At 46.9% G+C, this 17,112-nt stretch overlaps 1 protein-coding gene across 3 annotated transcripts in view; it reads right to left on the bottom strand.

The window, feature by feature from the left end:
* LOC144605338 (EF-hand and coiled-coil domain-containing protein 1-like) overlaps positions 1-17,112 on the bottom strand; it is a 76,438-nt gene that overhangs the window by 6,368 nt on the left and 52,958 nt on the right. Inside the window, exons 1-3 of one of the 3 annotated variants that reach the window (XM_078420470.1) lie at positions 12,017-12,079; positions 10,204-11,327; positions 1,057-1,256 (exon numbers count right to left, since the gene is read on the bottom strand). In XM_078420470.1, coding sequence (XP_078276596.1) covers positions 1,057-1,256; positions 10,204-11,225 — 1,222 coding nt within the window. In that variant the 5' untranslated portion in view covers positions 11,226-11,327; positions 12,017-12,079. Of the gene's footprint in view, positions 1-1,056; positions 1,257-10,203; positions 11,328-12,016; positions 12,080-17,112 lie in introns of those variants that run through there. The other 2 variants (XM_078420469.1, XM_078420471.1) reach the window with 2 other exon arrangements.

Below are 17,112 nucleotides of genomic sequence, written 5' to 3'. Positions count from 1 at the left end.
GTGAAATGAAACATTACCCGCAGTTGAACAATAAGACCAATAAGAATAATCAATAAAAATGCAATAACACATACAATCACAAACTAACACCAAACAAAAAGAAACATCCATCACAGTGAGTCTCCTCCAGTCCCCTCCTCACTGTGATGGAAGGCCACAATGTCTTTTCTCTTCCCCTGCCGTCTTCTCCCGCGGTCAGGCTGTTGTCGTTGCCAAGTCGGGGCGGTCTTAAATGCTTTCCTCAAATCCAATCTGACTTGGTCCCAGCCAGGAATTATTTCAATACTATCAATGGCATTCAGCTTTTGAGATATTGGACAGCAGTAGATCTGGTAGAGTTGCTGTCTCACAGGCCAGAGACCGGGTTCGATCCTGACTTCAGGAGCTGTATATGTGGAGTTTGCATCCTCTCCTTGATATGCATCCCAAAGATATGAGTGTGTTTGTAGGTTAATTGTCCTCTGTTAATTGCCCCCCCCCCCCTAGTGAGTAGTTTAGTTTAGAGATACAGGGCAGAAACAGGCCCTTCGGCCCAACACGTCCGCACCGACCAGCGATCCCCGCACATTAACACGATTCTACACACACTAGGGACTAGGAGGCAGTGGATGACAAAGTTGGGTAATATAGAACTAGTGTGAACGGGTGATCGATGGTCAGCGTGGATTCGATGGGCCAAAGGGCCCATTTCCATGCTGTATCTCTAAATAATTACAACGGAATGATTTGGTACATTATCTCACTGTTGCCCCCCCCCCCCCATCCCATCTTTGGGATGTGGGAGGAAACCGGGACACCCGGAGAAAACCCACGTGATCACAGGGTACTAACTCCAGGGTGCTCCAGTTTCCTTCCACACACCAAAGACCTGCAGGTTTGTAGGATAATTGGCTTCGGAAACATTGCAAATTATCCCCAGTGCATGTAGGATAGAGGCAGTGTATAGGGTGATCGCTGGTCAGCGTGGACTCGGTGGGCCAAAGGGCCTATTCCCATGCCATATGTCTAAAGACTAAAGCCTTAGTCTGCTAAGTGAGATAGTATTTTCCTCATTACCGCAATCACCTCCATTGCAGGAAGAAGACTTCATCTGCGGTCCGCAGTAAATCCCGGTCTCCATGGCCGATTCGGCTTTCCCAGCCGGAGATCTCCGTGCTTGATGCTGGATCGGACTCGGACTGCAAGTACAGTGCTTCCGGACGTCCTGTGGAGGGCTCATTGCAGACAAGACCACTTTGCCCCGATCCCCTTGTGATCTAAGTGAACGAGAAGAAACATAGAAACATAGAACATAGAAACATTGGTGCAGGAGTAGGCCGTTTGGCCCTTCGAGCCAGCACTGCCATTCAATATGATCATGGCAGATCATCTAAAATCAGAACCCAGTTCCTGCTTTTCCCCCCCATATCCCTTGATTCCTTTAGCCCTTAGAGCTAAATCTAACTCTCTCTTGAAAACATCCAATGAATTGGCCTCCACTCCCTTGAATGAATGAAAACGTTTATTGGCCAAATATGTGCATATACAAGGAATGTGCCTTGGTGCTCCGCTCACAAATGACAACACAAACATACAGTTAACAATTCAGAATAAAGCATAAACACAACAAAACAATAAGGATTGTGTGGCAGAGAATTCCAGATTCACAATTCTCTGGGTGAATTTTTTTTCCTCATCTCAGTCCTAAATGGGCTACCTCTTATTCTTAAAATGTGACCCCTGGTTCTGGACTCCTAGGAGAAAGGGTGCTGACAGTATTGCATCTCCTCAATATTGGGCTTGAGTATTGACTATGGTACTAATTTAGTATTATTGTAGTACTAATTTAGTATTGTGTAGGAAGGAACTGCAGATGCTGGTTTAAAACATAGACACAAAAAGCTGGAGTAACTCTGCGGGACAGACAGCATCTCTGGAGAAAAGGAATGAGACCCTACTTCAGACTTAATATTAATGTTAGTGCTCAGTATTAATTGAGTACTAACCGTTGCGCCTTCCCGAGGTGTTGTGGGCCTAACTCAATGAAAAACCAGTAAAGTAGAGAGAGGTTGAGCAGGCTGGGACTCTATTCCTTGGAGCGCAGGAGGATGAGGGGTGATCTTATAGAGGTGTACAAAATCATGAGGGGAATAGATCGAGTAGACGCACAGAGTCTCTTGCCCAGAGTAGGGGAATCGAGAACCAGAGGACATAGGTTTAAGATGATGGGGTGATGATTTAATAGGAACCCGAGGGGTAACTTTTTCACATGAAGGATGGTTGACATATGCAACAGGCTGCCGGAGGAGGTAGTTGAGGCAGGGATAATCACAACGTTTAAGAAACATTTAGACAGGTACTTGGATAGGACAGGTTTAGAGGGATATGGACCATACATAGGCAGGTGGGACTAGTGCAGAAGGGACATGTTGGTTGGTGTGGGCACGTTGGGCTGTTTCCACGCTGTGAGACTATGACTCTATAACTCATAAGTCCAAAAGTAAGGATTAAATTAGTCAGGAGATTGTCATCTATTTGTGAGTTACCTATTTAATCTATAAGTGAGACATAGACTTGTTCTATCAGGACTGGGAATCTCAGCTGCCTCAGAGTGGTTATTAACAGATGGATATGTGCGGGAAGGAACTGCAGATGCTCGTTTACAGCGAAGATCAACACAAAATGCTGGAGTAACTCAGCGGGACAGGCAGCATCTCTGGATAGAAGGAATGGGTGACATTTCGGGTCGAGACCCTTCTTTAGACTGAGAGTCAGGGGAGAGGGAGAAACAGATATGCAAAGGTAAGGTGTGAAAACGAGAGATCAAAGGGGACGACGATCAAGGAAAATGTAGAGTAGATTGTTGTTAGCTGGGGAAGTTGACAACGATGCATATAAGATAACATTTAATCAGGAGGACAGATAAACTGGTCGGAGAACTAGGATTGAGGAGGGGTGGAGAGAGTGGGAAAGCAAGGGTTATGAAGTTAGAGAAGTCAATATTCATACCGCTGGGGTGTAAGCTGCCCAAGCAAAATATGAGGAGATGTTCTTCCAATTTGCGTTGGGCCTAACTCTGACAGTGGAGGAGGCCCAAGACAGAAAGGTCTGTGTGGGAATGGGAGGGGGAGTTAAAGTGTTTAGTAACCGGGAGATCAGGCAGGGCTCGGCGGACTGAACCGAGGTGTTCAGCGGAACGATTGCCGAGCCTGCGCTTCATTCCTGCCAGCGAATGGTGTGTTACAAGCTGCCGTGGGCTTGCTGTAAAGCAGCCGTTAACGTTCACAAAAACCTGTTGGAAAACACAAAGCAAGTGGACGCCCACTTCACTCACTTGAAAGACACATGCGATGACTTTCATCGCACTATTGTTCATGGGGTTATGAGAGATGCATTAGTCCCTTAGCAGCTGCCTTGTTCAAAGATGAACCTCACAATACAGACTGATTGCCATTTAATGCATGCGTGCATGGTAGAATGAGCATTGATTCACTGGATTAAAGCTATTCAATTATTTTCAATTTCACCATGTTCTTTATTTCACTGTACACAATTCATTATATTCTGCTGAAGGTAGACACAAAAAGCTGGAGTAACTCAGCGGGTCAGACAGCAACTCTGGAGGGAAGGAATGGGTGACGTTTCGGGTCGAGACCCTTCTTCAGACTGAGAGTCAGGGGAAAGGGAAATGGGAGATACAGACGGTGATGTAGAGAGACAGAGAACAAATGATAATCATGATCATAATAGTAATTTATTAGCCAAGTATGTTTTGCAACATACGAGGAATTTGATTTGCCATACAGTCATACCTCGTGGGGCTTTGAGCTTCCCAACATCAGTCTCTACCCGAGTCTGTGAGCTCGATGTTGAAATCCGCAGGCCGCGGTTGGAGCGTCGATCCCAGGCAAGGGATCGCAGGCTCCGATCACGGCGCCGCGGTGGGGCACAAAGTCAGTCTCGAGCAAGGCCGCCAGCTCCATGATGTTAGGCCACAGAGCGATCGGAGATACGATCCAGAAAATAATTGCATCTCCGGCAAGGTAAGAGATTGAAAAAAGTTTCCCCCACTCCCCACATAAAACAAACCAGAACATTAACACATACGTTTAAAACACACTAAAAATAACAAAAAAGACGAAAAGACAGACAAACTGTTGGCGAGAATGAGTGATATGCAAAAAAGTAATGATGATAAAAGAAACAAGCCATTGTTAGCCGTGGGCTAGGTGAAAACAAGTCACAGATAATGAAACTCACCAAGCCGACTTTGAACCCGACGACTTGTGTGGGGGAGGAACGGAGAGAGAGAGGGGATGCAAGGGTTACTTGAAGTTAGAGAAATCAATATTCGTACTGCTGAGTTGTGAGTTGAAGGGTCTTGACCCAAAACGTCACCTATTCCTTTTCTCCAGACATGCTGTCTGACCCGCTGAGTTACTCCAACATTTTGTGTCTATCTTCAGTTTAAACCAGCGTCTGCAGTTCCTTCCTACAAATTTTATTGTATTCTGATGTTCTCCCACACAATTACACTTCATCCCTCAATTTAGCACCACTAGAAAAAGATCGTCCAGGAATTTGAGCTAGCCGAGGTTTACTTATTTATTGAATTTTTGTTTATTATATGTTATATGAATTAATGATATACATGGTTATCAGGACTGTTAGCTGCAGCAAGTAACAAATTCATTGATCCATTGTTGATATATGTGACAATTAATCCCACTCTTGATTCTTTCAATTCCCTTATGTATCTATACACTGCAAATGGCTCGATTGTAATCATGTATTGTCTTTCCGCTGACTATTTGGCACACAACAGCTTTTCACTCGATACACGTGAAAATAAACTGAACTAAAAATTACATTTTATCCTTCAATTTAGCGCAACAAAAAAATATTAGACAAGAATTTGCAGATAGCGGAGAAAGGGTTTATTAGTCTATTGATTTTGTTTTTGTTTATTATGTTCATAAGTTATTGGAGCAGAATTAGGCCATTCAGCCCATCAAGTCTACTCTGCCATTCAATCATGGCTGATCTGTCTTTCCATCTCAACCCCGCTCTCCTGCCCCCTTGCTATAACCCCTGACACCAATACTAATCAACATTCTGTCAGCTCCGCCTTAATAATATTGATTTGGCCTCCACTGCCGTCTGTGGCAATGAATCCCACAGATTCACCACCCTCTGGCCGAAGAATTTCCTCCACATCTCCTTTCGAAAGGTACGTCCTTATATTCTGAGGACATTTTCTCACCAGACCTGGGCGGCATGATGGCGCAGCGATAGAGTTGCTGCCTCACAGCGCCAGTGACCCGGTTCGATCCTGACCGTGGATGCTGTCAGTAGGGAGTTCATTAGTTGCCGATGCAATACGATAGAACTTTATTTATCCCAGTTATAAAAATACAAAATACATGAAACATGAAGTTAAAGTGATGAGTTTAAAGGAATGGGGATGTGCAAAGAATGGGGGGGGGGGGGGGAGTCATAATCATAATAGTAATTTTCTGTCTACCCCACGACAGAAGGGGGAGGAGTTGTACAGATTGAAGAAGGATCTCCTGTGGCGTTCTGTGCTGCATCTTGGTGGAACCAGTCTGTTGCTGAAGGTGCTCCTCAGGTTGACCAGTGTGTCATGGAGGGGGTGAGCTGGATTGTCCAGGGTGCTCCCCAGTTTGAGGAGCATCCTCCCCTCCAAGACCACCTCCCGTGAATCCAACTCGGCCCCCCCCCTTCCTGATGAGCTTGTTGATCCTGTTGCCATCCACGGCCTTCGCCCTGCTGCCCCGGCACATGGCAGCGAAGAAGATGGCACTGGCTACGACCGATTGGTAGAACATCTGCAGCATCTTGCTGCAGACGATGAAGGAGCGGAGCCATCTCAAAACGTACAGGTGGCTCTGTCCCTTCGTGTGCAGGGCCTTAGCGTTCCTGGACTAGTACAGGTACACTCCAAGGTACTTGTACTCCCTGTGACCACGTGGGTTTTCTCTGGGTGCTCCAGTCTCTTCCCACATCAATCAACCGACAGGTTTGTAGGAGGAATTGGCTTTGGTTAAAAATTGTAAATTGTCCCTGGTGTATAGGATAGTGCAGTTGTACGGGGATCGCTGGTCGGCATGGACTCGGTGGGCTGAAGGGCCTGTTTCCACGCTGTATCTCTACACTAAACTAAACCTGAGCCTGAGAACACCAGCGAAATGGAAGACAAGGGAGATCGCTAACTTTCTAAGTAATTGAATTTTCTTTTTAAATAATTGAACTAATTTCAATGTATTTAATCATTAACATGAATTAATTTCATTTAAACACTTTTAACACGAGTCAATAATCATTAACATAAGTGACCTACACACTCTCTATCCTGCGCTCTGGGGACAATTTACAGGAGCCAATTAACCTACAAACCTGTCGGTTTTTGGACTGTGGGAGGAAACCGAAGCATCCAGAAGAAACCACAGGGAGAACATACAAACTCTGTACAGACAGCACCCGTAGCCAGGATCGAACCCGGGTCTCTGGCGCTGTAAGGCAGCAACTCTACCGCTGTGCCAACGTGCTGCCACCAGTGCTCCAGTTGCCACCCACGTCCCAAAGACATGTGGGTTTGCAAGTTAATTGGCCACTGTAAAACTGCCCCTTGTGTGTCGGGAGTGGATGGGAAAATGGGATAACAGAGCTAGTGTGAACAATGGACTCGGAGGGCTGAAGGGTCTGTCTCAATGCTGTATCTCTAATTTTTTTTGTTTAGTTTAGAGATACAGCGTGGAAACAGGCCCTTCGGCCCACCGAGTCCACACCGACCAGTGATCCCCACACATTAACACAAGCCTCCACACACTACGGACAATTTACACTTATACCAAGTATACAAACCTAAGCCAATTAACCTACAAACCTAAACGTCTTTGGAGTGTGGGAGGAAACCGAAGATCTTGGAGAAAACCCATGGGGTCACGGGGAGAACGTACAAACCCAGTACAGGCAACACCCATAGACAGGATCGAACCCGGGTCTCTGGCATTGCAAGCGCTGTATGGCAGCAACTCGTCTGCTGTGCCACCGTGCCACTCTAATCTAAACTAAACTAAAGCTTATTGTGACAGAAAGAGGGAGAAAATTGTTCACATTTCATCACCTATTGTCCATGCCTAATTGCACCTTGCTTTGAGAGGCAGTTAACCACATGCGGGCATTTCTTTATTTGCAAACTCTCAATTTACATATGCTCGCTATATTGCCATACCTGCTTTCAAACTCCAGACCCTATAATGAACGTTAGTTACAATGAATGTGACCTCATTGGAAACCCTCAGACTATCTTTAATTGGAATTTACTGGATTTTATCTTACGCTAAATGTTATTCCCTTTATCCTGCATCTGTATACTGTGGAAGGCTTGATTGTAATTATGTATAGGAAGGAACTGCAGATGCTGGTTTACACCGAAGATAGACACAAAATGCTGGAGTAACTCAGTGGGCAACATCTCTGGAGACAAGGAATGGATGACGTTTCGGGTCAAGACCCTTCTCCAGATTGAGTTCAGATGTAATCATGTGTAGTCATTTCACTTTAATTTCATGTTTCATGTATTGTCTATTGTCTATTGTCACACTCCAAAGACGTACAGGTTTGTGGGTTCATTGGCTTGGTAAAATTGTCTCTGGCGTGTTGGATGGTGCTAATCTGCGGGGATCTGGCATGTAGGATGGTGCTAATAGACAATAGGTGCAGGAGGAGGCCATTTGGCCCTTCGAGCCAGCACTGCCATTCAATGTGATCATGGCTGATCATTCTTAATCAGTACCCCGTTCCTGCCTTCTCCACATACCCCCTGACTCCACTATCCTTAAGAGCTCTATCAAGCTCTCTTTTGAATGCATTCAGAGAATTGGCCTCCACTGCCTTCTGAGGCAGAGAATTCCACAGATTCACAACTCTCTGACTGAAAAAGGTTTTCCTCATCTCAGTTCTAAATGGCCTACCCCTTATTCTTAAACTGTGGCCCCTTGTTCTGGACTCCCCCAACATTGGGAACATGTTTCCTGCCTCTAACGTGTCCAACCCCTTAATAATCTTCTACGTTTCGATAAGATCTCCTCTCATCCTCTCATCCTTCTAAATTCCAGTGTATACAAGCCTAGTCGCTCCAGTCTTTCAACATATGACAGTCCCGCCATTCCGGGAATTAACCTAGTAAACCTACGCTGCATGCCCTCAAAAGCAAGAATATCCTTCCTCAAATTTGGAGACCAAAACTGCACACAGTACTCCAGGTGCGGTCTTACTAGGGCCCTGTACAACTGCAGAAGGACCTCTTTGTTCCTACACTCAACTCTTCTTGTTATGAAGGCCAACATTCCATTGGCTTTCTTCACTGCCTGCTGTACCTGCATGCTGCCTGCTGCACCTGAGCGGGGATCGTTGGGTGGTGCGCTTGGTGGGGCGAATGGCCTGTTTAGAGGCTGTACTCTAAACTATACTAAACTAAACACTTGCATTGGCTTGACTGGACAAGGATGGCAGATACCCTTCCCAGACAGGATAGCGCAGAAACAGGCCCTTCGGCCCACAATGTCCATGCTGAACACGTTGATGTCAAGTTAAACTAATCTCCTCTGTCTGCACGTGATCCAAACCCACCTTGTTTCTTTATTACACAGAGGGTGGTGGGAGCTTGGAATGTACTGCCAGGGATGGTGGTGGGGGCAGGTACGACAGGTACATTTAAGAGGCTTTTGGACAGACGCATAGATATGCAGAGAATGGATGGATATGGTTCACATGAAGGTAGATGAGATCAATTTATCTTAGCATCATGTTCAGCAGAAAACATTGTGGGCCGTCGGTCCTGTTCCTGTGTTGCACTGTTCTATGTTCTGTCTATTGGAGAAGTAAATCTGCCACCCTTACCCAGGCTGGTTTATCTTGGCATTATGTTTGGCACAGATATCTTGAGCTGGAGGACCTGTTCCTGTGCTGTATTGTAAGAAAATAACTGCAGATGCTGGTACAAATCAAAGGTATTTATTCACAAAATGCTGGAGTAACTCAGCAGGTCAGGCAGCATCTCAGGAGAGAAGGAATGGGTGACGTTTCGGGTCGAGACACTTCTTCAGACTCTGTGCTTTATTGTTCTTTATACTTTGGAGATACAGCATGGAAACAAGTCCTTCAGCCAACTGAGTCCATGCCAACCAGCGATCGCCGGTAAACTAGCACCAACCGACACACTCTCAAGGGACAATTCTACAATCTTCAGAAGCCAATTAACCTAAAAACCCGGTAGGCATTTTGGAATGTGGGAGGACACCAGAGCACCCGGAGAAAACTCACCCGGTCACAGGGAGAACGTACAAACAGGTTTGGAGTGGAAAAGCAGGCGTGGTGACCCTTGGTGAAGAACAGATAGAGGTGGACAAGACCAGGGCGACTTCAGTGAGTGGAACCCGAGGAAAGATGTTCCCATTAGCAGGTGGTTCAAGGACCAGGGAACACAATAAAAAAAGCAAGGCAAAAGATAAACGGCGAAAATGGAAAAAAAAACTTTTACTAAGAAAATAGTTGGAGTGATACAGTGTGGAAACAGGCCCTTCGGCCCAACCTGCCCATGCCGACCAACACGTCCCAGCTACACTAGTCCCACCTGCCTGCATTTGGCCTATTTACCTCTAAACCTGTCCTATCCATTTACCTGTCTAAATGTTTCTTAAACGTTGCAATAGTCCCTGCCTCGCCTACTACCTCTGGCAGCTCATCCCATACACCCACCAGTCTTTGTTGGAAAAAGTTACCCCTCAGATTCCTATTATATCATTCTCCCTTTGCCATAAACCTATGTCCTCTGGTGCTCGAATTATGATCGTTATGATCTGAAATGGACAAACTGGACAGGTCAGGCCAAGTGGCCTGTCTCCCCTGGCCCCGTGTGTGGGCTTATCTCTCCTAAGGGTGGGAGAGTCTCGGACTAGAGGTCATAGCCTCAGAAATAAAGGAAGGAAGACGAGGAGTCACTTTTTAAGTCAGAGGGTGGTGAATCTGTGGAATTCTGCCACAGAAGGCTGTGGAGGCCAAGTTTCATCAGTGTCAGGGAGAAGGCAGTGGTTGAGAGGGAGAGATAGATCAGCCATTATTGAATGGGGGGGGGGGGGCTGGACTTGATGGGGCCGAATGGCCTAACTCTGCTCCTATCTCTTATGACCTTGCACTGACCTGCACCGTTCCAGTTCTTCGACTCTTCTCTGTAGGACTGGGATCCGTTTGGCCTCGGCTTCCAGCTGCCTCACCTTCTCCAGGGCTTCCAGTAGCTGGGATCTCGCCGTCTCCGCCTTCCTCCTGACTTGGGCAAGGCAGCCTCGGAGTGTGGCCACCGACCGCTCCCAGCGGGCGACCAAACCGTGAGCCCGCTTCATCTCCTCTTCCAGTCGCTGGTTGAACCTGATGGCCTCCAGGACCTGACCGTCCCTCGATTCCCTGATCAGCTCCAGTTCCCTCAACACGCTCCTGAACCCCGGGCAGCCGCGGCCGGGCGCTTCCCTCCGCTCAGGTGGCTCTTTCCCCGGCCAGGTGTAGACCTTGTGCAGGGCGACCTGGAGCGCCAGGCACCGCGCGTCGCTGCCCTGCAGGGCGCCCCGGAGATCCTCCACTAATTCCCGCAGGCTGGCGTTCTCCAACTCCAGGGCGCTCGGACTCGCCTCCTCGTCTCCCCAGGGGCTCGGACCCGGCTGGAGATCAGGACCGGACCCCCCGCGCCCCTGCTTCTCTCCCCAGCCTTTGGCGAGGTCGAAAGAGACGCACTTCTTCTTCCTCCGCCGCCTGGGACATCTCAAGCGGATCTGCCTCTCCACATGCTCCGTCTGGTCCCCCACCGGCAGCCTCCCGGCCTCGTCGCCGGCTCTCCGGTGGAAGTGACCGCACAGCCTGGCGTGGAACTGGCGGAAAGTGACCGAGTCCGGCAGCCCGCTCAGCAAGGTCGTCTCCTCTTCTTCTTCGTCCCTCGCCAAGTCCAGGACTGAGCAGAGCAGCCGAAAGTCCTCGGCCGAGACTAGCCCGTCTCCCTGGTAGCTCAAGTGATGGAAGATCTCCTGCAGGTACTGGTCGGCCCCAGTCGCCAGCACCACGATCTCGTTGTTGTCCTCCTGAGCGCTGTCCGAGCCGAAGTAGTGGGTCAGGGCGCCAACTATCCATGCGCTCCTGCGGGCCGGGCGCGCCGGCGGCTCCGAGCAACACAACATCCACAGGGACACCTCGACCACGGCCGTCAGCAGACCGAGGTCGCATTAAAACCTCCCCAATTACAGCCGCGAACCTCGGTGGAGCGCACGTTGAGTCAAAACCTTAAAAAAACAAACGTTGTTAAAGTTTTAAAAGATATTTACAAGTCAGTAGATAAGGAGGTCAAGTTATATTTTTTTCAATTGCTGCCAGGAATCTCAATGGAGCGCAGGATGATTCAAAATATTTTTTTAAGAGGTACAAACTTTAAGAAGTTAAAGTTTCAAATCAAGTCTTTAAAACTTTTCTAAGCCAGTAGATAAGGAGGTCGCGTTATAATTTTCTCAATTGCTGCCAGGAATCTCAATGGACCTCACGGTGATTCAAAACGTTTTTTAAGAGGTACAAACTTTAAGAAGTTAAAGTTTCCAAGAAAGTTTTAAAAACTTTTCTAAGCCAGTAGATAAGGGGGTCGCGTTATAATTTTCTCAATTGCTGCCTGGAATCTCAATGGACCTCACGATGATTCAAAACGTTTTTTTAAGGGGTACAAACTTTAAGTTAAAGTTTCAAATCAAGTCTTTAAAACTTTTCTAAGCCAGTAGATAAGGAGGTCGCGTTATAATTTTCTCAGCTGTTGCCACGAACTTCAATGGAGCGCAGGATGATTCAAAACGTTTTTTTAAAGAGTTACAAACTTTAAGAAGTTAAAGTTTTTTAATGTCTTTTAAACTTAAAAAAAAATTAACGTATAGGCAAGTCAGTAGATGAGGAGGTTTGTGTTAAAATCTTCCCAAATGCCGCCACAAACCTCTAAGTAACGCAGGTTGATTCAAAACTTTTCTTTTTCTAAGTTTAAAACTTTAATAAGTTAAAGTTTTTAAAAATAAGTCTTTGAAACTTTCACAATAAGTTGAACTTCTTGCAATTTCCGAGGCTCCAAATTTTTGGGGAAAAAAACGAAACACAAAGTCCTGGAGGAATTCAGCGGGTCAGCGACAAACTTGCAAAAACCACACACACAGAAACACACAGTGCCGGAGGAACTCGTTGGAGGAGAGAACTGCAGGTGCTGGTTTCAACCGAAAATAGACACAAAAAGCTGGAGTAACTCAGCGGGTCGGGCAGCATCTCTGGAGAGAAGTTGGAGGTGGCGATTCGGGTCGAGACCCTTCTTCAGACTGAGAGTCAGGGGTAAGACAAACTCAGCGGGTCGGGTAGCATCTGTGGGGTGGTGGGTTGATGGGTGGGGGATGCACAGGCGACGTTTCGGGTCAACACCCTTCTTCAGATTCTGGCCGTCGCGGATACAAACTGCTGGAGTAGCTCAGCGGGACAGGCAACATCTGTGGCGAGAAGGAGCGGGTCTGTCTGCTTGCTGTTACAATTGGACGCGTCTCAAGTCCCAGTGGTTCTCTCTGTGTCGGTGTGAGTGTTGGTCGGGAGAGGTTTAACACGCAAACCTTTCCCCGGAGCCGCCGGGTGCTGGCAATGCCGAGCGAGCTAAGCTGAGGGGATGTGAAGAGAAGGCAGGTGATATGGCCTGGGGTTCCTTCTACCTTGTTGGCACGGGGCCCAATTCTGTGTGGCGCGGTTTGTTTGTTTGTCAGAGCGCCAGGCGAGACCAGTCCTGGCTCCAACTGCTCAGTTCAGTTCAGTTTATTGTCACGTGTACTGAGGTACAGTGAAAAGCTTTTTGTTGCGTGCTGAGCAGCCAGCGGAAAGACAATTAATACAATTGAACCATTTACCATGTGCAGAAACATGATAAGGGAATAAAGTTTCTTGCAAGATAAGGCCAGGAAGCCTTCAGTCTGAAGAAGGGTCTCGACCCGAAACGTCACCCATTCCTTCTCTCCTGGGATGCTGCCTGACCCGCTGAGTTACTCCGGCATTTTGTGTCTACCCAGGAAATTCTGATCATGTGATAGGAGCAGAATTAGGCCCTTCAGCCCAGCGAGTCCGCACCGACCAGCGATCCCCGCACACTAACACTATCCTACACGCACTTGGGACAATTTATACTTATACCAAGCCAATTGTACGTCTTTGGAATATGGGAGGAAATCAAAGATCTTGGAAAAACCCCACATGGTCACAGGAAGAACGCAAAATCTCCGTACAGACAACACCCGTAACCAGGATCAAACCCGGGTCTCTGGCGCTGTGAGGCAGCAACTCTACCGCTGCGCTCTTAGTAGTAGTTCCGCACAGCTCTCTGGGTTTGGTGGGATGGTTCAGTTGCCTGTTAACAGCTGGGAAGAAACTGTCAACTGAATCTGGAGGTGTGCGTTTTCACACTTCTGTACCTTTTGCCCGATGGGAGGGGGGAGAAGAGGGAGTGGCCAGGGTGCGACTCGTCCTTGATTATGCTGCTGGCCTTGCCGAGGCAGTGTGAGGTGTAGATGGAGTCAATGGAAGGGAGGTTGGTTTGCGTGATGGTCTGGGCTGCGTCCATAATTCGCTACAATTTCTTGTGGTCTTGAGTGGATCTGTTCCCAAACGAAGCTGTGATGCATCCTGATAAAATGCTGTTAACTGTAATCATACGACAGGAAAATGGACGTTTTATCATCTGCATGTGTGCGGCACGGTGGCGCAGCTGGTAGAGCTGCTGCCTCACAGCGCCAGAGACCCCGATTCCCTCCCTCCCCCCTCCCACCTTAGTCATCTTACTAGTTCCACTGTTCGCATCCTTATCACCTCTTTCACAGCCATCATTCGGCCATTGTGGGCTCCACCCTGCCTTGGTCATCTGTGGTCGGGCCTGCTTCGTTCTGGCCTTCTCCCACCTCCAGATCCCTCTCCTATACTTCCAGTCTGAAGGAGGGACCCGACCCGAAACGCTAGACATCCTTTGTCTCCAGAGATGCTGCCTGGCCTATTGAGAGTTGCTCCAACACTTTGTCTAACCCTCCTCATTGATACCCTTTACCATTTACCCACACCAGCAGCTAATTCACTTAACAGCCCCTGTTTGAGATGTGGGTGGAAACTGGAGAGAATGTGCAAACTCCAAGTACTCAGCATGCAAGGATTAGTTTAGTGTAGTTTATTGTCATGTATACCAAAGTACAGTGTAAAGCTGTTTTATTGCATTCTATCCAGTCAGCAGAAAGACTATGCCTGATTACACACAAGCCGTCCACAGTGTACGGATACAGAATAAAGGGAATAACGTTTAGTGCAAGATAAAGTCCCGTATAGTCCGATTAAAAATAGTCCGATGGTCTGTAATGAGGTATATGGTAAATCAGGACCACTCTCTAGTTATTTGTAGGATGGTTCAGTTCTGGCTCGAAGCCAGGCCCCTTCCCTCAACCAAAGATAGACACAGAGTGCTGGAGTAACTCAACGGGTCAGGAGTAATCTCTGCAGAAAAGGAATAGGTGACTTTTCGGGTCGAGGCCTCTTGTGTAAAGGCAGAACGTCGAAAATCCCTTGGCTTCCTAGTTTACAATTCACCACCTTCTCTCAACAATAACACCCACCGAATCTTTGTCTCACTCCACTTTGTACAACCGCCTGAGATAAGCCTTTTAGATAAAATCAGTCTAGAGGTTATTATTTAAGTTTGAGAAAGATGAGTGCACCTCGTCTCAACAAGAGGTGTGTGTGTCTGTCAACAGGATATTTCTGCACTGCCTTCTCAGTGCCCCTCTCCCCCCCCCCCCCCCCCCCCCCCCTCTCTCTCGTGTTCCTCTCGTCAGTCATTCAAGTCTCAATTTTCTGGGCGATTTTTATCTCAGTTAATAAGGGTCTCGATCTGTCAGAACAAAATGTGTGTCTGTCTTGCAGAGTCTCGTCCCAATGATTCTACAGGGTGCCTGTTAGTCTCAATAAACTCGCCTGAAGCAACGAGATAGAATAACTAGGAAGGATGTGGTATTCTTAGTGGAGGGGTAAAAAAAAACAGGAAAATTATTGAAAATAAATGATAGATAAATAATAAATAAATAAATAAATAGATGATAAATAAAGGAAGGGCATTCTTGCTATTGAGGGAGTGCAGCATACGTTCACAAGGTTAATTCCTGGGATGGCCGGACTGTCATATGCTGAAAGAATGGAGCGACTGGGCTTGTATACACTGAAATTTAGATGGATGCGAGGGGATCTTATTGAAACATATAAGATTATTAAGGGATTGGACACGCTAGAGGCAGGAAACATGTTCTAAATGGCCTACCCCTTATTCTTAAACTGTGGCCCCTGGTTCTGGACTCCCCCAACATTGGGAACATGTTTCCTGCCTCTAGCGTGTCCAACCCCTTAATAATCTTATATGTTTCAATAAGATCCCCTCGCATCCATCTAAATTCCAGTGTATACAAGCCCAGTCGCTCCATTCTTTCAACATGTGACAGTCCCGCCATCCCAGGAATTAACCTTGTGAACCTACGCTGCACTCCCTCAATAGCAAAAATGTCCATCCTCAAATTTGGAGTCCAAAACTGCACACAATACTCCAGGTGTGGTCTCACCAGGGTCCTGTACAACTGCAGAGGAACCTCTTTGCTCCTATACTCAACTCTTCATGTTATGAAGGCCAACATGCCATTAGCTTTCTTCAATGCCTGCTGTACCTGCATGCTTACTTTCAGTGACTGATGTACAAGGACACCCAGATCTCGTTGTACGTCCCCTTTTCCTAACTTGACACCATTCAGATAATAATCTGCCTTCCTATTCTTGCCACCAAAGTGGATAACCTCACATTTATCCACATTAATCTGCATCTACCATGCATCTGCCCACTCACCCAACCTGTCCAAGCCACCCTGCATCCTCATAGCATCCTCCTCACAGTTCACTGAGTTACTCCAGCATTTTTTGTGTCTATCTTAAATCTATTAAAGGATCGCTCAAGATATGTGCAATTACCAATAGCTTTGAAATTACGGTACCAGTATATGAGAGCTTATGCCTTTAAACTAAATCGGTTGCTCGGACTGAGAGGAAAGCGGTAAAAGCCACATTCCTTCCCAATGAATTTCAGAATGACTCCTGCACCCAGAATTGAACCTCAGACAGTTTTCTCCCCTTTGATACAATGAGGCATCATATTAGTCGGCCTAAGCAGCCACTGACTAATCGTTAGGCAGAAACTTAATCCATCGAGAAAAAAACGCACACCTGGATTGCAGGTAATGTTTCTCTCCCACACAATGCATCATTTACCAACTACCTTCTTAAGGCAATGGTTGAAACAGGAAGTTCAGCTGAAATATTTGGTGTCCCTTTTCATCTTTTGTAAGGATAATTTCAGCGTTTGGTCACTGTGACAGTTTTCTTTTGTGTTTCTGTAACTCTTTTTTTTAATCTCCAGCATGCCACCGCCAAATAAAAGCCACATCCTATTCCCCATGAATACAAAGAAACACAGCTACTAATTTACCGAGCCACAGATGTAGGCTTACTGGAGATAGACACTAAAGTGCTGGAGTAACTCAGCGGCGCAGACAGCATCTCTGGAGAAAAGGAAATAGGTGACATGGAAACATAGAAAATAGGTGCAGGGGAGGCCATTCGGCCCTTCGAGCCAGCACCGCCATTCATTGTGATCATGGCTGATCATCCACAATCAGTAACCCGTGCATGCATTCCCCCATATCCCTTGATTCCACTAGCCCCTAGAGCTCTATCTAACTGATCTAACTATCTAACTAGTGTAAGAAAATAACTGCAGATGCTGGTACAAATCGAAGGTATTTATTCACAAAATGCTGGAGTAAGTCAGCAGGTCAGGCAGCATCTCAGGAGAGAAGGAATGGGCGATGTTTCGGGTCGAGTCCCTGAAGAAGAGTCTCGACCCGAAATGTCACCCATTCCTTCTCTCCTGAGATGCTGCCTGACTTGCTGAGTTACTCCAGCATTTTGTGAATAATTAACTATCTAACTAACAGT

This window comes from Rhinoraja longicauda, chromosome 24 (genome assembly GCF_053455715.1).
Source record: "Rhinoraja longicauda isolate Sanriku21f chromosome 24, sRhiLon1.1, whole genome shotgun sequence".
NCBI classification, from domain to species: Eukaryota; Metazoa; Chordata; class Chondrichthyes; order Rajiformes; family Arhynchobatidae; genus Rhinoraja; species Rhinoraja longicauda.
Note: the sequence above shows the minus strand (reverse complement) of the source record. Positions and strands in the feature narration are given on the sequence as shown.